Below are 22,141 nucleotides of genomic sequence, written 5' to 3' on the forward strand. Positions count from 1 at the left end.
TTCTCAGGGTGCAATTCGACACGGTTAGCAACAGATGGCGCGCTTCCGGGGTTCGCCCCCCTTTCTCAGGATATAATTCGTCACGCGGGGGGTTTCCCACCCCCCCTTCTCCGGATACGATTCGTCACGCTCATTACACGCTTCCGGGGGGGAGGGGCGGGAGGTCAAAAGGTCGTGATTAGGGCCATCAATCACTTCGGATCAAATTTTGTCATAAGCTGTATGGGATTATCTCTCTAGCAGCTGATCTGCTCTACCACCTGAGCCACAGCCACCCACCCATCACAAGTGGGTGAGGCTGGTTCTGATATGGTGCTTTTCTACTCTGAGCATTCAAAGTGCTTCATACAAATGACTCATTCAAGGACTTTTCCTGTGCAGAAGAGTTTTCTATCTTGGGGTTAGTATCTCGTATCAAACAACCAACCTTCCAGTTACTTCGTGACCAGGGGCCTGTTCTTCGTACCTCGCTAAGTAAGTTAGCTGGATTTGATTGTTGACGATTTCGCGTGATCTTGGATCGTTCGGTTCCCCGAAGCTCATCCGGGACTTGCTGTCGTAGCAACAGAGCCGTAAGCGTAAACCTGCTCGGGAGCAGGTTTACTTTATGTAAACAGGATTAGATCGCGGCCACGCAGGTATGTCCGCGTCATTCATACGAAAGCAACAGCGATATTTTACCACTGTTTCACCATAAATAAATAACATCAATGTAACTAAAGATAATGCAGCACTTGATCCTTTTATTGATTTCACACAGATACATACAGGTCATTTCCTAAAAAAGGGAAATGTACTATTAACATTCTACTACATGTATGTGATTATTACAGATGTAATTCATATTTCAGAGTAGTAATTGTAAATTACTTCGTGTAATCAAGATGGGAGACCACGGCTATAAAAGCGAAGGTGGATTTGGGAAGCCTGTCGCAGCCATGTCCTGTCCGTATACGCGAGCCACCCATTGTGGAAGGTGCAAGATTGATAAGGAGAGTCCTCAGAATTCAGCGTATATTGCGGGACAGACAGGATCCTTTAGCTCAGTGCGACAGTGTGCTCATTGAGAGATATCGATATTCCTGTGAGGGTATTATTTACTTAACCAACTTGTTGACAAAGGGGTGCAGGACCACCACCTGTCTTTTTTTGCTCTGCCCTTTTCTTGGTTGCTGTTATGAACAAACAAACAGAGTATTCCAGGTTCTCTTTCCAAGAGACGAAAAGCAATATAAGTGATAAATATTACCATTCTGTAGAATATTCTTATATTTCACTTTTACTTGTTCCCATGTTCTAGTGGGTCCTGTTGTGGCTCTAATGTGAAAGGGGATATAATATAACATATTATAATATAATATAATGTAATATAATATTGGATAATATAGTGTGATATGAAATTACTTACGAGTTTAATTTGTCAGCAACTTTCTGCCAGCCCTCTCTCCTTGCTTTTGCAGCCTTTGCAGTGTTCCCTTGCGTTCTGATTAAACTCTGAAACTCCTGAAATCCCTCAATCAGGAGTTCTTGCTCTGCTGCCGAAAAATACCGAGCGCGCTCCTTCGACATTTTCGCCGACCAATCAGAGAGTTGCCGATCAATGTTTCTACTATCGATGCGTAGCCCCTGTTAAGCCACCCAGTGATCTCACATTACTTCATCCAGCTGTACTAATCGTCAACAGCAGGTGTGTTCGGAGAACCGGATTAGCGAGCTCACGGTTAGCGCGATGATTTGGTCTTGGATGTAGTAAGTGACGTACGAAGAACGGGCCCCTGCTCTAACTCCTGAGCTACAGACAGAAGAGGAGTTTGTTAAGAATTTTATGACAACTGTCAAAGTTTTTTTTCTATTGTTTATTAAATGAATCTTATTAAATTTGAGTAGAACGTTCCTTTTATTTCTCTGAAACCTTGCAGCTTTTGGTGGTTAAACTGCAAATATATAGAGAAGGTAACCCAGAGGAAGAATGCACAGAGACTTTAAGGTCAGCTATCAAGAATCATTTTTACGCATTTTGATGCAATGTTATGATATTTGATGTTGAAATTGATTAGAAATGACTAATTTCATTTCTACAGAATTATGCAGTGTGGGTGTCCAAGAAGATGAATTCAGAATTTCATGTCAACTATCATATATGATTGAATACAGAACCTTCATACACCTACCTGAAACCATTTAAATGACATTATTGAGTTCCTTCAAAGTTTCTCCGTTTGAACAGAGTTGTTCTTTAATTTCTTGTGTCTCAAGCAGCAGTTTGAGGTGAAACTATGGATGCATGAAAGAGCAGCTGAGCCAAATGACAACTGAATTTCAACTATAAGAGATGATTTTCAGAAATATTTTACATTTTTTGAAGTTATTTTAGATTTGAATGAATCATGAATGAAGAAGCATTACCAGAAAAATTAAGAAGAAAAGACAACTTGAGTGAAAAACAAATGACACTGTGGCTTTATTTCTGTTAACTTCCTGAAGATCATGTGTGTTGTTATGTGTGTGATCAGCAAAAAGGGATAAGAAGCAGCACTACCGTAAAACTTGGCGTTGAAGCTCAAGTTTGGCAGATAACGGGTGGCAGGCGTGGCTCACACTTGACCACGGTGTTGGAGAAACTCTGAGCTCCGGGTCTTTATAATCACTCTGCGGAGCTCACAGAGACTGCAGGGAGGACAGGAGGACAGAGCAGACTTTGTGAATTATTTTTTATCTTAGATGTAATATAAATTCAACACAGGCCTCTGAGGAAAAGGATCGTGCTACAAACTTTTGTCTCTTCCAACAGAAAGCAGAGGAGTGGAGTTACTCAGAGACTGACTGGATTAAACACACCAAAGGTTTATATTCCAGTTGGACCGTATCTCTTACCAAGGTCTGCACTACGTAGCAGGATTTGATCTTATTCAGGTAATATCAGGGTTCTTATAGGGGTTTGTTCACAATAGTAACTCATGCAGCCATTTTTCAGTCTCACTGACCAAACTTTTTACAACATGCTGCATTTTTAATAGTAAACTTCTGTTCAGTGCTTTTCCTGTCACACACTCATACATGTGTTTTGTCTGCAGCAGCAGCTGTGTTGTTGTTAGCTTGTATTATCTGTTTAATCTCTTCAACATGGTTTTAGTTTTCTTTGTAAAGTCAGCAGCTCTGTCACTTTTCTCTGATTCCTCTTCTGCTCGACACTCAGCTGACACTCAGTTTCATTTCCACATTCATGAAGTTGTTGTCCAAGCGAATCACAGGCTCCATGATCGGTCAGCAAACTGTGTCCAGGCAGACAGGTTGGATAAGAATAACAGATTTATGTTTGATTACGCCTGTTTCCAATTCAGTTCCAGTCATTCCTGGCCCCAGGAGGTTGATGGGGGTGGGAGATGGGGGGCAGTGGGTTGTAAGCACAATGTAGATGAGTGGAGGCTTAATGTACTTAAACTTCCAGTCACAGTGAATCAGTGTGTGTCAGTGAATGCATCACGTGTGCTTCATGGCTCCATCTAGTGGACTGATAGTAGAAGTAGAGCAGCTGATGGCAGCTTCCTGTGCCTCACACTGCTGTCTGACTGCATTAAGCTGATATTTGGACAGCACACATGATGGAAAGGAGGATTTTGGTTTATGTGCACATGAATGATTTGTGTTTCCTCTGCAGGTGAAGGTAGAAAGTGTGTGTGAGCTGATGTGAATTGAGCAGCATGGATCAGTGTGAGGACAGAGAGGAGGGAGTCCCTCCCTCTAAAAGCACTCTGTGTGGGGAACATGAGAGCCAGACCAAAGCTCAGAGGTGAGATGACCATCTCTAACTGTCCATGACTCTTCTCCATGTCACAGCTCAGCACTCACATCACTGCTCCATCATTATTCACAGGAACCAGCCTGGACCTCCACCCAGCTCTGTGTCCTGTAAGAGTGACGTGTCTAAAGATGTCATCATTCATTTCAAAGTCTCTGCTGCAGCGAGGTGAGCTGTTAGTAACAAGAACTCTCTGATTTAAATGATTTTGATGTTTCCTGGTTTCTAAAATGCATCTCTGTAGCAGAGCAGTGTCTCCAAGGACACACAGGCTCAGCTGTAACTGTCAGTTTATCTGGTTTAAGACACATTTGGACACAATTGGCTGTTTTTAACTATGTATTTTAATCAGAGGTGTAAATTTAGACCTCACACATCTGGATCCTAAACTATGATAGAAACAGCTGCTAGCAGTGGGTAGTTTGACTTTGATACGCTGCTCTAGAAAGCAAACAAAGGTTTGTGCAGCTCCTCTTCAGAAAAGTGTTCAGAGAGCAGCTGCTGTATTAGACAAAGGCTCGTCGTGTGAGCCCAGATGTGTGTAACAGCTGGATGAAGGAGAACCATCACAGTCACGTCTCCATCCCGCCTTTATTAATGAACTTCCTGTTGCTTGCAGATGACAGGAACACAAAGTGTTTGTGCCACGTGATGCTGCAGGATTTGTTAACGTGTCCATGATGGTAACATCTCCTCGTCTAACTGCAAACACATGAGCGCTCCTAACGGCAGCTATCACAGCCACACAGGCAGACTGTGTCTCACTGTTGCATTCAGGGACATTTGTTTTCCTGTAAAAAGCTGAACTCTAATCTAAGAGGACTGTTACTGACAGGAAACAGCTGCATTATCTGCAGTCTGTGTGATCACAGCTGCTTCAATCACTTCATCAGAGAATTGATCATTGAATAAAACATGTTTGTGTCTGCAGAGGTCAGAGGTCACAGTCTGCAGGATCCAGCTGTCCATCTGTGAGGAGTGACTGGTCCAAAGTTTACCCTCCAGACTTCAGTGCTGAACCTGAACCAACGAGGTCAGAGACCTGTGATGACTCCTTTACATGTTTGTGTTTTCCTGGATAAATATGACCAAAGATTCATTAAAAAGATAAAAATCTTAGACTTTGTCCTGTAGCGCTGTGTGGCAGGCAGGATTGGACCCAAACACAACAGGATGAAGTCAAAGAGGCAGCTTTATTTCAGCTGTGAACATGCAAACAGCAGAAATAAGAAAACATAACTGTAGGTTTGCAGTGAATGAAGCCTCAGCTCAACGCTCCACTTTGTCCCTCTTTTCCTTCTCCAAACAGCCACATCAGGAGTCTTTGATGGAGTTTTAAAATATTTAATTACAAATGTCCAAAGATGGGTTCAGGATACCTGAATCCACAGTTATTAAAGCTAAAATAGTTCACAGGGTTTGGACTTTGTTAGGTAACGAGAGAACATCAAAGTGTTTTTTATCTTTAAACAGTATTTTTATCACTTCAGTTGCTCTCACAGCCCTGTTTGTTATTTTACCAGAGCTCTTATGTTTCACTCAGTGCTCCCACCAAACACCTTGGAGGACACATTAGTGTGATTTAGATTTCATTGCTGTAAACACCAGTCACACAAGCTAACCCATGGAGGCAGCAGCAGGCTTTGTGTTTGGTAAAGTCTGCTGGCTTAAACTAAGAGAGCTTAGTTTGTTAGCACAAAGAGCTGTCAGCTAAAGCCCCGAATGCACTTTGAATACAGACGAACTGAGAAAAACACTTTAAATACAGCAAACAGTCAAACTGACAACATCTTTTTCTGCTGATCATCCACAGCAGTACGTTTAGCATTCATGCTAGCAGCAGGCTATGACTGTCCAGAAGGCTTAATATACGTGTGTGTTTGATATAATGCCAACAAGTACAAACAAGTGTTCTTACAGGTCTTAATCACAGAGGTCTGATAAGTCTGGTGACTTTCACACTCAGCAATTTTGCTGCCTTTTATTTTATATTGGCCTTTTTAAAGCCCTTCAAAGTCTCCCACATTCATACAGAGCTTTTAACACCAAACTCCTTTACAGTCCTTCTCCTCTCACACACGATCACACGACTGATTTGTCTGCAGCAGCTGTGTTACTGCTAGTATTTTATTATGTGTGTAATCTCCTCATATTGTTCCTGTGGTTTAGTTTGACTTCCTTCTGCAAACTCAGCTGCTCTGTTGCTGATACACGTCTCCATGAATATGATTGATCAGATGCTGCCAACACCATGTGTTTCATGTGAGCGCTCAGCTGAAACCCTGGGTTGACTTATCGAGTTAATAACAAGCTCCACGTGACTGTGAATGCTAAAGTGAATCCAGATAAAGGAAAGAGACCCTGCTAATGTTGGACTCACTTCTTAGTGTAGATCCCAGGAGGAAGTTCAACATAGCCATTCTTTGTGCTAGCTCGACCAAACCTGAGACCACAGTGCAGGATAATGATCATCATCTGTCTCTGTCAAGGACATTTAAAATCCACAAATAACAAACATAATTATATTTGATCATTAAAAATATGTTTTCAATTAAAAAAGCATGAGCACACTGGTGGATTACAGAAACATGAAAACTCGTTAACAGTAAAGTTAATTTAGGCGTAAACAAAGTGTCAAACATACTTAAGTAGAAGGACTGATGTTTGTGTTAAAATACCCTCTTAAAGCTGAAATACTGATTCAGCTTCTTTACTCAAGTAAAGGTAAAAGAGTCCAGGCTCTGAAATGTACTCACAGTATTAAAGTAAAAACTCCATCTTTGAAGGAAATTTCTGCCAGTTTTTGTGCAAAGTTACCTGAATTTCTACCTCCAACATTAATATGAGAAAATTATCTGAACTTTTATTCTAATGAATTTAATCAGCTTGAACATTTTGTAGCACAAAAGTAGAAAAAACCCAAAGGGAATCAAAAATAGCTCCGTTTGCTGTTGCCTGCATTGTAGATGGGCGGCTTTGCCTCAACACCTAAACAGGAAAATGAGTTTAGTCAAGTATTAAAGTGGGATTGAAGAGGTGAGGAAACCAGAGATCAGGTGTTGTGGTGCAGCATGGTCACAAGAATCATTTAGAAATGGGTCAAAATATTTTCTCTTCTAGATTTTTTGCACAGTCTGATGTGCTGCTGCTCTGAGGTTTACTGCTCTCTGTGTGCTTAGAAAACTGTGAGGTACAAGTAGATTTGACACAAGTTATAATGGCTGATTTCCATATAACGGTGGAATACAGGGACTTAATCGTTAAGTAAGAAGAAAGTTTGAAGCCTAATCTTAAAAGTAGAGATAGTGTCTGTCTCCTGAATCCAAACTGGAAGCTGGTTCCACAGAAGAGGGGCCTGAAAACTGAAGGCTCTCCCTCCCATTCTACTTTTAAATACTCTAGGAACAACAAGTAGGCCTGCAGAGCGAGAGCGAAGTGCTCTAATAGGGTGATATGGTACTACAAGGTCATTAAGATAAGATGGGGCCTGATTATTTAAGACCTTGAATGTGAGGAGCAGGATTTTGAATTCAATTCTTGATTTAACAGGAAGCCAAAACAGGAGAAATCTGCTCTCTCTTTCTAGTCCCTGTCAGGACTCTTGCTGCAGCATTTTGGATTAGCTGAAGGCTTTTCAGCGAGTTTTTTGGACATCCTGATAATAATGAATTACAGTCGTCCAGCCTGGAAGTAATAAATGCATGAACTAGTTTTTCAGCGTCACTCTGAGACAGGATATTTCTAACTTTAGAGATGTTGCGCAAATGGAAGAACGCAGTCTTACATATTTGTTTAATATGTGCGTTGAAGGACATGTCCTGGTCAAAAATGACTCCAAGGTTCCTCACAGTGTTACTGGAGGCCACACTGCCCCTCTGATTGTCTCCCCCCAACTACTCTTTCAAGGATTGTCAGGTTGGAGATTGGCCTATAATTAGCTAAGACAGCTGGGTCTAGGGATGCTTTTTAAGTAAAGGTTTAACTACAGCCAGCTAGGGATGGGTACCGTTTAGATTTGAAAACATGCTAAATCAGAATCAGTTGCTGATGATTGCTTTTTTCTTTTACATCAATCACGTATAATCTTAACTCAAAGTGAACATAGACTTGATTGAAGTAACTCAGATCAGCCAATTCAAAATGCTAATTCAATCAACTCTGAGTTCATGGCTAGACTCAGTTTGTTGGCCCTGCACCTTAAAACTATTCCCTGTTTGTCCCTCATGTGTTTTGGATATTGTTTTCACATCTTATGTCACGGCTAGCGGGGCGAGCCATGTTGAATTTAATAAAGGACCCAAGATGCCGACACTGCTGTGAAGTGAGTGAGCTTTATTGAAACGGTGAAGTGCAGTGAAGATGGCCTGTGCAGAAGCTAAGATAACCTCTACTGAAAAAACTACTAAACTAACCTGAAACCTTAAACGGAGACACGGGGAGACAACACAGACGAACCAGCAACAAGCAGGAGAAAACAAAGGGCTCATATACACAAAAGAGCCATCAGGGAATGAGAAAAGGGAGACACAGCAGGATTCATTGGACATAACCAGACAAGGGGAAGCAAAAGTAGACACACTAACGTAGGACATGGCACTGTCAAAATAAAACAGGAAGTGAACACAGAGACACAATACTAACACAGTACAGAGGGAACACAGAAACCAAAACCTCAGAACTAGAAAACCTTAATCAGAAAGAAATTGTAACAAAAGACAAGAACAATCAAAACAAAACTACTGAGTCCACAGACTCGGGACATACATCGGCTCAAACTGTGGTCATAAATATTTTGTACTTGTAAATCAGACTGTGTAGTTGTGAACTGAGTTTTGTAACATTGTGAAACAAAATATCTGAAAAGTTTATGTTTTTGCGTTCATTGATTTGTGTGTGTAAAAATGTAAAAAATGTAAAAATGTAAGAAACATTAGAACTACTTTTGCTGACACAAAGGTTGGCGAGCACTGCAAGTTGGCACTTTAAACCAGTCACTGATATAAGAATAGAATTAGAATTCAACTTTATTGTCATTGCACATGCACAGGTACAGGGCAACGAAATGCAGTTTGCATCCATCCAGAAGTGCTTAGTGATATAGATATATTACAGTATATATTAGCAATAATGTAGATATGTAAGTATATTACAGAAATGGGTCTATTATGGTATGTTATAATGTACACGGTATGAAGTATGTTGTGAATATTCTATAACTATAGTTATGTACAGGATATGAACAGGATATAAGTATGAAAAACTATACAGAATATGAAATAACTTTACAGAAATCTGAGATATACAGCTATACAGAAATGGGAACTATGCAAGTTGTAAACATTTGTAGGGTTAAAAATTAGCGTATGTACAGAATGATTATTGACACAGAGCTATACAGTAGTGCAGTTAAGATAAGTGAGGGTGTGGATAATTTCTACAGAGGCTATATAAAGTGCTAGTGGTTGTGAGCATATAAAGAGAGCACCTTGTTCCAGGGCATCTGAGCATGGAGGGAAAGCTTTATGCAGGAGATGGTAAGAGCTGTTGGGACTAAAGAAACTGAGCAGAAAACTACAGACATCTGGAAACTGAGTTGTTAATTCTCAGTGGGATCAGCAGGACTAGCAAAGCTCCACCATGACAGTCATCTGATTGACTGAACCCATCCAAACATCACTTCATGGACCTTTAGCTTGTGTCTGTGTGTGGACAGACATAACATGAGCTAATTATACATTACTCCTCCACAGAGTGGACCAGCAGAAAGCAGAGGTTTCCACTGGTCAGTCTGCACAGCAACATCAAACACACCTGGACTCTGTGGTTATGGTTTGTAGTACTACGTTTACATTTGTTCTTTTCAGTCACCTCTATGCTGCGCTTTGTGGACCAGAGGATTGTCAGTGTGTCCAACATAAGTCAGAGTTTGGGCTCCATGATTTCAGTCAGATTGGGGTGACTGTAGCTCAGGAGGGGAGCAGGTCAGCTACTAGTCAGAAGGTTTGTGAATCAAACCCTGGCTGGCAAATGTACTGGGTAACGTACTAAACCCAAGCTGCCCTCTGATGCATCCATCAGAGTGTGAAAGAAAGTATTTAAGCATAGAACAATGTGCTTGGTTGAATGAGGCATGTTGTATAAAATGCTTTGTGTGCACAGAGTATCAAAGAGAGCTATATAAGAACCAGTCCATTTACCACTGGGTAATTCATATAGTCTTCTTTTCCAGCGGCTGGAGGACAACATCACCATGTTTGTGAAGAACGAGCTGAAGAAGATCCAGAAGCTTCTGAGTCCAGATCACCCAGAAACTTTAAAGAGCCAGATGGAGGATGAGGAGATGTTTGAAGGTGAGGATGAAGATGAAAGAAAGAGCTGCAGAGAAGCATTTCTGAAGATCACACTCCACTTCTTGAGGAGACTTAAGCAGCATGAGATGGCTGACCATCTGCAGAGCAGTAAGAGAATTTCTCTAAAGACTGAATATTGATCTTTCCTAATAGCTCAAGAAATGGACCAATAGACATTCATCCTTTCAGGGTACTGAAAGGCTATGATATTTATTGTATAATATTTTTTTCTGAATGTCTTACCTTCAGAAATATTTGCTTCACTCCGTAAACGTGAACTTAAAGCCCAACTGAAGAAGAAGTTCCAGTGTGTGTTTGAGGGCATCGCTAAAGCAGGAAGCCCAACCCTCCTGAATCAGATCTACACAGAGCTCTACATCACAGAGGGAGGGACTGCAGAGGTCAATGATGAACATGAGGTCAGACAGATTGAAACAGCATCCAGGAAACCAGACAGACCAGAAACAACAATCAGACAAGAAGACATCTTTAAAGCCTCACCTGGAAGAGACGAACCAATCAGAACAGTGCTGACAAAGGGAGTGGCTGGCATTGGGAAAACAGTCTTAACACAGAAATACAGCCTGGACTGGGCTGAAGACAAAGCCAACCAGGACATCCAGTTCATATTTCCATTCACTTTCAGAGAGCTGAATGTGCTGAAAGAGGAAAAGTTCAGCTTGGTGGAACTTGTTCATCACTTCTTTAATCAAACTAACGAATCAGGAATCTGCAGGCTTGAAGACTTCCAGGTTGTGTTCATACTTGATGGTCTGGATGAGTGTCGACTTAATTTGGACTTCAACAAAACTAAAATCCTGACTGAAACCAGAAAGTCCACCTCATTGGATGAGCTGCTGACAAACCTCATCAGAGGGAACCTGCTCCCATCTGCTCGCCTTTGGATAACAACACGACCTGCAGCAGCCAATCAGATCCCTCCTCAGTGTGTCGACATGGTGACAGAGGTGAGAGGGTTCACTGACCCACAGAAGGAGGAGTACTTCAGGAAGAGATTCAGAGATGAGGAGCAGGCCAGCAGGATCATCTCCCACATCAAGAAAGCTCGAAGCCTCCACATCATGTGTCACATCCCAGTCTTCTGCTGGATCACTGCTACAGTTCTGGAGGATGTGCTGGAAACCAGAGAGGGAGGAGAGCTGCCCAACACCCTGACTGAGATGTACATCCACTTCCTGGTGGTTCAGGCCAAAGTCAAGAGGATCAAATATGATGGAGGATCTGAGACAGATCCACACTGGAGTCCAGAGAGCAGGAAGATGATTGAGTCACTGGGAAAACTGGCTTTTGATCAGCTGCAGAAAGGAAACCTGATCTTCTATGAACCAGACCTGACAGAGTGTGGCATCGATATCAGAGCAGCCTCAGTGTACTCAGGAGTGTTCACACAGATCTTTAAAGAGGAGAAACAACTGTACCAGAACAAGGTGTTCTGCTTTGTTCATCTCAGTGTTCAGGAGTTTCTGGCTGCTCTTCATGTCCACCTGACCTTCATCAACTCTGGACTCAATCTGCTGGAAGAGCAACAAACAACTTGGAAGGTGTTTCAAACAAGAAAATCTTCAGAGAAATACTTCTACCAGAGTGCTGTGGACAAGGCTTTACAGAGCCCCAATGGACACCTGGACTTGTTCCTTCGTTTTCTCTTGGGTCTGAAGACTAATCAAACTCATTTGCAAGGCCTCATGACACAGACAGGAAGTAGCTCACAGACCAATCAAGAAGCAGTTCAGTACATCAAGGAGAAGCTCAGTGAGAATCTGTCTGCAGAGAAAAGCATCAATCTGTTTCACTGTCTGAATGAACTGAATGATCGTTCTCTAGTGGAGGAGATCCAACAGTCCCTGAGATCAGGACGTCGCTCCACAGATGAACTGTCTCCTGCTCAGTGGTCAGCTCTGGTCTTCATCTTACTGTCTTCAGAAAAAGATCTGGATGTGTTTGACCTGCAGAAATACTTTGCTTCAGAAGAGGCTCTTCTGAGGCTGCTGCCAGTGGTCAAAGCCTGTAAAAAAGTTCTGTAAGTTATAAAGTTTTTATTATTTAATTTGGTTGGTATGTTATGAAAAACACACTGCCATCAACTTCTGTTTTGTTTTGTCAAAATCACTGTAATATAATCACTGTACCTTTATATACACGTGACTTGTATTAATGCTGCTGCCCTCTTGTGGCTAAAGTGTAATTATGTTCTTGTTATTAGGGAGGATTTGAGAGTAACATGCCATATGAGAGCATGAGGGTGGGAATGGATGTTTGTATCTGTGTGTGCCTGTATATCTGTGTCTATATGTCAGGTTGGGTGTCAGGCGCCACCTCTCTGGGGACATCTCAGGCCCTCCAAGGTTTGGAGGCCTATCTCCCCCTACCACCACTTCCCCTGCCAGTGGCGGACCCCCTCAGACATCGGTGCGTTGGTGGTTCTTTGTGTCCGGGGATGGGCGTCCAGGTACACACCGGCTCACTCCTTGGCGGCCGCTTATCGGGGCCTGGAGCCTGGGGCTCGCTCGGGCCACTTCGGAGGTGGGGTGCCCCCGGCCTCTCGGCCTGGGGCTCGGTCACTCAGGCGCAGCTGGCTGCTGGCGGAGCTCACGGGCGCGTCACTGCAACTCCCCCTGGCTTCTGCTCCGCGGCTGCTGAGTGAGCCCTCATCTGGGACTCTCCTCAGCTCTTTCCAGGACAGTGGCGCAGCTGCCCCTCTGTTGGTCTTCCTTGGTCTCTTGTGTTCTGGGGGCCTCTGGATGTCTGGAGTTTTGATCTCCTCCACACCTGCTTCATGCCCTGGAGGACGGGGCTGTGGCCCCCCCACACCCTCTAGCAGATTATTACATGAAGGAACCTTTTAAAAAACAAAAAACAAGCGCGTCCATGCTCACAGGTGTACACACGGGTGATCACACCCACAAACTACACCCTTTTTGGCTCCTACCTTAAAGCACACTGTGTTCTGTTGTGCTGCACAATAATGTTTAACATTTAGTATTTACTGTCATATTCCCATATATCATTGTGATGTTGTTTATTCTATTACTCTTGTTCTCTTCTGCTTGCTTTCTTTTTTCTTTCTCAGCAGGTGACCCAGGTGATTGATATATGCATTTTTTTTTCTTTTTTTTTCTGCTCATTCTGTTGGTTTTTGTCTTTTGCCCTTCTCCCCCGTCCCTCTTCTCAGCTGTTTCTCTTTCCCTCTTTCTTTCTCCCCTTCTTTCCCCCAGTCAAGTCTGTCCCGTATTCAGTAAGTGAAAATAAAATAAACAATAAAAGGTGAATCAAATGGACCATTACGGCAAGGCTGGGATGGTCAGTTTGGTAAAGTAAATCCGTTGGGCATCTTTCTTTGCCTTTAGACAACAATTCTGAGGGCAAAAGAGCCAAACGGGACAGGCCAAAAAAAAAAAAAAAAACAACAAAAAAACAAAGAGAGTAACATGCCAAGTGAGTCAGCACCTTCACTTTAGCTTAAAAATCCAAATTCTTACGTCATCAGTTATAGTTGCATGTATTCATTATCATAATTTAACCTTTAATATTGATGTCTTAAATTTATTTTGATTAAACTAGCAATAATTTTATGGTTTATTAAATAAATACATCACTAATGAATCATTTATTTCAGTAATTAATTAAAAAATATATTGATAATGAATTATCAGTTAATTTCATTTAAAATAATTCATTATTTATTTATGTACAATTCAAATTAGTTAATTACATATTTTGTTGGTTTGTTTTCTATTTTAATTATTTTACTGACACATTTAATGAATTATTTAATGATGTATTTATTTAATTCACGTTGCTACTCCTGGCCCTGCATCGCTGTTCATAAATACATTTTATTTGTCAGCTTCACCCATCAAGTCAAAACCATTGCTTTGGTCTGGTGGGCGTTCTTTTAGTGGGCTTTTCTCAATACTAAGTAGGCCTACACACCAGGGTTTGGACATGTGTGGACCCAAACTATACTTAAACTTTTAATATTTTCTAGACAAGAATGTAGTGGCGTAATCTTTAACCTCTTTTGGCTCCAAACAGAAGTGACAGACTTGAGCAGGGTTCATTTAAAGGCTGACAGAAGTGGAGTGGTGACGGGGAGATGTTTGACAGGACAGTGTTTCAGCCTCCACAGGTTCATGTTGTGCTCCATCAGTCAGTGAAGATGAAGTCAGTGCTGATGAGGCTGTAGAGTGTGTGAGGGATGTGAATGAGGATGATGAAGATCTGATGATAGCAGATAAAAACAGGCTGCAGAGACTTTGAGCCATACAGGGCACACAGTGTGTGTACAGAACAGCTGAAATCATTATGGAGGCCTCACTGGAATATGGAAGCATCACAGTACAGCTTCAGTGAAGCATTAAAGTCTCTGATATGAGATGAGAAATGAAGCAGCCAGAGCTTTTTCATGAGTGGAAACCCACTGTGACTGTGAGCTGCTGCTACAGCCTCCAGATTAGCCAGCAGCTCATCCTGCTCAACATTTTCTCACCAACTTTAATAGAAGTGTGATGTTTTCAGCTGGAGTGATGGTCAGGGTGGCCTCCCTCTCCTCTTCTTCTCCTCTTCCTCTTTCATTTGTAAAGCCACTTCTGCTGCTTTCATTCATTTGGAAGTCCTGTAGCTGAGTTTGGGAGAGACTAACAGCCTCGGCAGCAGAGGGGAGAAAGGCTGTAACACCACCACTTTACTCTGTTCTACCTGTCACATGATTTTATCAGGAAACAAATGTGCTCATGTTTTTACTATGTTTGTCTTGAAGATGTAAGAAGATCACATGGTGCTTTTTATTATTGTGTTGGTTTGTTTCCTGTCTCTGGGATGGAGCCCAGCTGTGCGTGGCCCCTGGGCCTGTGGTCAGAGTGTGTGCTGGATAATCCGGCCCAGGATGAGGCCAAACTGACATGGGATGAAATATCTGTCACATAATTGAGCTTAGTGTAGTTTCATTTCTGCACAATTTAAAAACAACCAAAACTTTGTTCTGTCTTTTCTATGTTATACTGTAGACTTTCTTTGATACTGTGTCCAAAAGGAGTAGCTTTTACTTTGAAGGGGAGGCGTCTCTGTTTCCTCTTCAGGTTGGATGATGGAAGCAAATGAGTGTGTGATGTTCTTTCAGTGTTGCACTTTGTAGACGCTCCCTGAGCACTGGTCTCACAGCCAGCTGCACATAGAGACCAGTGTTGTTAGTCCAGGTCAGAAGATGACTTGTTGGAATGAAAATGAGCTTGTAGTTTGTCTGCTTTAATAATGTGACTGGAAAAAGGTGTTGGACTTCAAATATGTCCATTTCTTTCACACTTCACCTTTAAAAGTGAAGCCTTGTGGTTCCTGGAAGGAAAAACACGACTTTTTCAAGTCTTTGTCCTGTTTTTATGATAAATGTACGACTTTAATGTGAAACATTCAGAGTTTTTTCTCTTGTTGTGTTTGTTTGAAGCTGATTCCTGTTGGCTTCAGCTGTTTGGAGTTTCCATTTTCTAAACTTCTACATTCTGAACCTTCTTCAGCTCTGAACAGATGATGAAACACTGAATGATTTCAAGCTCACACTTTGTCTAATAAACTTACATCTTTCATTCTTTATACAGATTGAGGGGCTGTGGTTTGTCAGAGATCAGCTGTGATTATCTGGCAGCAGCACTGAAGTCCAACCCCTCCCATCTGAGAGAGCTGGACCTGAGCCTGAACAACAAGCTGCAGGATTCAGGAGTGAAGCATCTGTGTGGTTTCCTGGAGAGTCCAGGATGTGGACTTGAAACTCTGAGGTCAGTCAGCATGTTTTAGTTGTGCTGAGATGAATATGATGTGAAAGTTGTGCTGACACTAAACTGCAGACATCAGGCTGATATTATACTGATCCACACTGAGGATCTTCATGGTAAAGTCTGTTTTCTTCTTCTCTGGTTTAGTCCATTGACTGCAGCAGAACAATGTTCACATTTCAAACAGTGAGACTCAACGTATGGCCCGCGGCCCACACGCGGCCTGCCCACCTTTCCTGATTCAGAGAGAGGGGACCCTGATTAACTGTGTAGTGTTCTTCCTCACAGTTCTAAGTATCAGACACAACAATGAATAATCCACAGCTGACTGTCTTTAGCAGGTCAAAGGTCACGGCACACAGCAGACAGTGGGAAATATTATAATTCTGATCATTTATCAGCACATATCCATATGTATAAAAACAAAGCTGACACTGTGAGACTTGATCAGAGGTGTGATCATCACAGCAGAGGCCTTTGTGTCAAAGTCACTGAGGATCAAACAGAAACACATGAAGCAGATTTTCCTGTTCTGGCTTTTTATAGCAGATAACCTTCAAAATATTCTGCAGTCCATCAAAAACTGAAGCACACCATGAATCAACATGTGAACATGAGCTGATGCTGCTGAAGTGAAGCAAAGTTACAGAGGTTTGATTACAGACACAGCTGAGAGTTTGTAATCTGTCATCATTTTAAAAGGTTTACATTTCTTCAGTATTGAACAGCAGAAATGAGGCTTTGTTTTGGGAGGCCGACAGCAGTGAACACAACAGCAGACTGGTGCGTAATAAGCAGTGAATAATGCAGAAAACAGATTTTTGAAGGTAAACTGTTCTTGAAGTACACTGAGAGAGAGAGAGCTGTGCAGGAAGTAAACGTCAAAGTCAGAGAGAATTCATGACGATGTTCATCAAGCGTAAAGCGTAGTTTGGATCTTCTTCTGCTGCTGGTTCAGTCAGTTTTGGTTTAAGACAGATTGTTATGGCCCCTCTAGGCGCGGCCAGACCACAACATAAAGGGTGATCCATCCCCGTCCAACCCCAAGCAGCACGTCACACACTTAATACTTTGTAACAGTGATTCATTTACAATGAGTGCAGTTAAACAAAGGAAGGGACCATATCATAACTTCAGGGTGAACCCAAGGCCAAAACAACAGACATAAGGTAGCCTATCTCAGGAATAAATACAACTTACCTACGCAAAAGAACTAACTCAAACGACAATCACTTTCCTCCCTGCCTAACAAAAACAGGAGAAAACTGATCAAACAAAAAGGCGGTCCACCCCTACATGCTCTTACATTAACCAACATAGTGACACAGTTAACGGTCTGCCGGTTGGGTTGGGCCAAGGATGAATGACATGGCAGTCCCTGGAGGTATCTCCTTATCTGCTGCCAGCCATCCACCCTGGATGCACCAATCATGGAGGCGCACCTGCAAACTCAAATTTACATATAATTACGACAACAGTCGTAACACTGATGAAACCTGAAGCTTCAGGATTTGTGAGCTGTCCACTTTCAGCCCCGACGGCGTTTCCGTGTACGTGCCGTCGAGTGAACGATCCACGCTCTGTGTTTCCATCTTTGTGTGTTTAGCTGCTCTCATTTACTGTTTTATCCTCTAATGCTGGGTAATGTCAGCTGGTCCATGTGCAGCTGGCTGTGAGGCTCAGGGAGCATCTACAAAGTGCAACACTGAAAGAACATCATCCATAAATATTGAGTAATAACTGGACTCTCATACAGCGAGACTCAAATGTCTTTAAACATCAGCTTATCCTGCTGATCCAAGTCCAACACTGAGTTTGTAAAAACATGTTTGTCAATCATTTTGTTTGGTTTCTGAGGAAAATGATTTAATAACTTGCTGCTAATACACAACATTTCATCATATTTCCTCATAACCCTCTTTTGTCTGACCATTTGATCCCATTTGAATTTGAAATAAAGGATCCACAGAGTTTGGTGACAATAATGACAGTAGATGTTTGTGTGAAAGTGCTGGAAGCAAATGAGTGTGTGATGTTCTTTCAGTGTTGCACTTTGTAAACGCTCCCTGAGCACTGGTCTCACAGCCAGCTGCACATAGAGACCAGTGTTGTTAGTCCAGGTCAGAAGATGACTTGTTGGAATGAAAATGAGCTTGTAGTTTGTCTGCTTTAATAATGTGACTGGAAAAAGGTGTTGGACTTCAAATATGTCCATTTCTTTCACACTTCACCTTTAAAAGTGAAGCCTTGTGGTTCCTGGAAGGAAAAACACGACTTTTTCAATTCTTTGTCCTGTTTTTATGAGAAATGTACGACTTTAATGTGAAACATTCAGAGTTTTTTCTCTTGTTGTGTTTGTTTGAAGCTGCTTCCTGTTGGCTTCAGCTGTTTGGAGTTTCCATTTTCTAAACTTCTACATTCTGAACCTTCTTCAGCTCTGAACAGATGATGAAACACTGAATGATTTCAAGCTCACACTTTGTCTAATAAACTTACATCTTTCATTCTTTATACAGATTGAGTCTCTGTGGTTTGTCAGAGATCAGCTGTGATTATCTGGCAGCAGCACTGAAGTCCAACCCCTCCCATCTGAGACAGCTGGACCTGAGCTCCAACAACAAACTGCAGGATTCAGGAGTGAAGCATCTGTGTGGTTTCCTGGAGAGTCCAGGATGTGGACTTGAAACTCTGAGGTCAGTCAGCATGTTTTAGTTGTGCTGAGATGAATATGATGTGAAAGTTGTGCTGACACTAAACTGCAGCCATCAGGCTGATATTATACTGATCCACACTGAGGATCTTCATGGTAAAGTCTGTTTTCTTCTTCTCTGGTTTAGTCCATTGACTGCAGCAGAACAATGTTCACATTTCAAACCTTCAAAGAAGAAGAAAAATCCTCCACTGGATAATTCACTGTGAAACTCTCCAACTCTTCATTCCACCTTAAAGTCTGTCTGACACTGAAATCCAAAGCAAAATGTGCGTTTGCTTTACAGACAGCAGTCCAACACAAACATACACACATCATCCAAAACACAGTCCAACATTCAAATCTCCTCCACTGCCAGCATGAATGATGGGAAAGAGAAGGAGGAACACTCTGACATTCAGGGTTAGAATGAGTTTCATGAAGCAGACTGTGAAGATCAAAGCTGCATTAGAAAGCTTACATGAATGAATGAGTGGACAGAAGTGGACAGAGATCATCTGAAGCACTTCAAAGGCTTTAAATCAGCACATTTCTCTTTATTCTTTATCAACTCTGTTAGTTTCTCTCAGTTTTCTGTGGAATGAAGCTAACAGCAGGCTAATAAGATGCTGACCAATAGGTTTCTATTAAAGGTTGTAATTTGTATATGAAAAAGTGCTTTGGCTCAGCAGGGATCAGCTTACAGGTAGAATACAGCTGCTGGATGGGATTAGCATGTCATAGCTATCTACCAAACTGCTAACTGGGGGATTTCAGGCCATCTATGGATCATTTTTGCTAACTGTTTATTCAGCTTAGGCTCACAGGGCTGCAGCCTGTGCCCTAGCTGTCATAGGGCAAGAGGCGTGGTCCACCTGCACAGGTGAGCAGTCCATCACAGGGCCAACAGAGAGAGACAGAGAAGCACTCTCTCACATCCACACCTACAGCCAATTTAGAAGCACCAATGAACCTAAGCAGCATTTCATTGGACTGTGGGAGAACATCCAACCTCCACAGAAAGGCCAACAAGCTTCAACCTACAACCTTCTTGCTTTAAGGCACTAGTGCGAACCACTTTCCCCATTTCAGCCCAAATCCTGCATCTTCCTGTTTCTGACTCCAGGCCAGCTCCACTAACACTTTCTCATCAGACACTGCCACCTAGTGGAGGAAGTCTTAGTTCCATTTGAAGCTTCAGATTATAGTTAGTTCCTTTACAAAGAGGTGGAGGTGGTGGGGCCACAGCACCATCATCACTGAGTGCCATAGGACACTTAACCTTTGTTTCCATATGCTGGGAACTTCCCGTTGTTCCAAGGACGACTGGAAAATGTGTGAAAATCTCCCAGTCAGTTCCTCACAGCACACTTCAATCATTTCCCTCCCACAGCATCAGGACCAGGGCTTTTTCTCTCTTTGGTCCCACTAAGAGATTTCCACACAAACACCTCATCAGTGGGACTCTCAGAGCTACCAGCCCTTTGCTACAATCACAAAGCTCTTCATTGAAATCAATGATATCAAAGCTGGAATCAAATGAGTCCAAGTCTTCTGCTGATTCAGCATCACATTCATCTTTGCTCCTTGTCCTGCATCCCCACCATGGACTTCATTCCTTTCCAAGCCAGCCTTGAGTGTCCTTTATTCAGCTCATCCTCTGCTTTACTTTTACACCTGATTTTAGCTGCTTTATCTCTCTTTCAACACGTTTCTGTGTCTCAATCTTTTCTTCTCTCCCTCATAACAAGACAGCTTCTTCTGCCTGAGAACATGTTGGAGTGATTTACTAATCCAGGGCTGCTTATTGGGGAAAATACTTCCTGTTTCCAAAGTAATCCCCATTTTTCCCAGAAAGAAATGTAAGTAGAAATCGATGATCTAAGTGAGAACATGAGCCTTTAAAAAGGCCCAGTGGGTGCAGTCAAAGCAGTCCCTCAGTCCGAGTATAGAGTCTTTGGTCCAGACTGGAACAAGTGTGTGCCCAGTTTGAGCTCTCTTCAGTCCTGTGACCTGACAGACCCAGAGGGGCCATCACATCACATTTAGAAGCTCCCCTAATGGAGCCACAACACATGTCCAATACTTAGTCTGTCTTGTTGGACCAACTGGAAGAAATGATTCAAGGACTTAGTCACAGAACAGAGATTCAAATCTCCAAAATCCAACTGGCTGCATCAGGACATATAGTCTGAAACTCTGCACAGTTTCCTGTTTGAAGCTGCTTCCTGTTGGCTTCAGCTGTTTGGAGTTTCCATTTTCTAAACTTCTACCTTCTGAACCTTCTTCAGCTCTGAACAGATGATGAAACAGTGAATGATTTCAAGCTCACACTTTGTCTAATAAACTTACATCTTTCATTCTTTATACAGATTGAGGCGCTGTGGTTTGTCAAAGATCAGCTGTGATTATCTGGCAGCAGCACTGAAGTCCAACCCCTCCCATCTGAGACAGCTGAACCTGTTGGGAAACAACCTGAAGCATCCAGATGTGAAGCAGCTGTCTGATCTTCAGCAGAGTCCAGACTACAGACTGGAGACTCTGGGGTCAGTAGAGTGATGGAGTGAGTGGGTGGTGCTGTCAGCAGTATTGTACTAAACACAGTCAGTATGAAACAAAGATCCAGTGTTTCCTGTAAAGCTGCAGCTTCTCAGTGAAGCTGTGAGAGGAGAATGGTGACAGGCTTCAGGATTGGACACAAACACTTCCTGTTTCTGACCTTTATGGTCACTATGGTAACGGCTGACACGCTCTGATCAAACGCTGTCAACAGTCAATCAACTCTCTGAACAAAGCAGCACGCAGACCAATGACTGCATTCGTTTCCAAGTTTAAAGCAGTGAAGAACACAGTCTGTAGGTGAGGAAGAATTTAGTGAGAGCAGATGTTTGGATGGAATTCCTCCAGTTAACAGCTGGAACCGTCCATCTGGATTGTTGGGCTTGTTGTTGGGGTTCCTACTAGAGATGGACCGATCCGATATTACGTATCGGTATCGGTCTGATACTGACCCAAATTACTGGATTGGATATCGGTGAGAAATAAAAAATGTAATCCAATCCATTAAATATCAATAAAGCACCTCACAAAACTTGCTACACAGCGTAACTCGGCTCATAACCGTAGCACGTCGCAGCAGTATGCATCACGTGATAGAGCTGTTGTGTGTATTTGTAGCCTCACCAGCATTTCGTCTCCGAGGAAGTCATCCCATAGAGAATTAAAGCAAGTGTGTAAGTTCATCTCTGAATGTTTGTAAAGCATTCAGAGATGAACTTAACAACCAATTAATGGAGCCACTGCCTCTCGCTCTCCGGCTGCTACTTGCCTAAAGTCAGCCACAATTGTCCCACTGCCAAAGCGTACTAACATTAGCAGCCTCAACGACTACCGACCAGTTGCTCTAACATCTGTTATAATGAAGTGCTTCGAGAAACTGGTCCGACGTCACATCATGTCCTACTTGCCACCCACACTCGACCCTCTCCAGTTTGCATACAGAGCTAACAGATCAACT

The 22,141-nt window shown here is 42.4% G+C and overlaps 2 protein-coding genes across 2 annotated transcripts in view; one reads left to right on the forward strand and one right to left on the reverse strand.

Moving 5' to 3' along the window:
* Window positions 1-22,141, reverse strand: part of LOC146676629 (uncharacterized) — a 456,001-nt gene that overhangs the window by 23,823 nt on the left and 410,037 nt on the right. The gene's annotated exons all lie outside the window — the stretch shown is intronic.
* On the forward strand, window positions 9,974-15,957 carry LOC146676632 (protein NLRC3-like). The gene is made up of 3 exons (XM_085402123.1): window positions 9,974-10,257; window positions 10,399-12,190; window positions 15,762-15,957. Exons 1-3 carry the CDS (start codon window positions 10,050-10,052, stop codon window positions 15,955-15,957), a joined length of 2,196 nt encoding a protein of 731 aa, XP_085258249.1. The 5' UTR covers window positions 9,974-10,049.

This window comes from Rhamphochromis longiceps, linkage group LG3, assembly GCF_057381845.1.
Source record: "Rhamphochromis longiceps isolate RC_006_pf linkage group LG3, R_longiceps_female_GT1.1, whole genome shotgun sequence".
NCBI lineage: Eukaryota > Metazoa > Chordata > Actinopteri > Cichliformes > Cichlidae > Rhamphochromis > Rhamphochromis longiceps.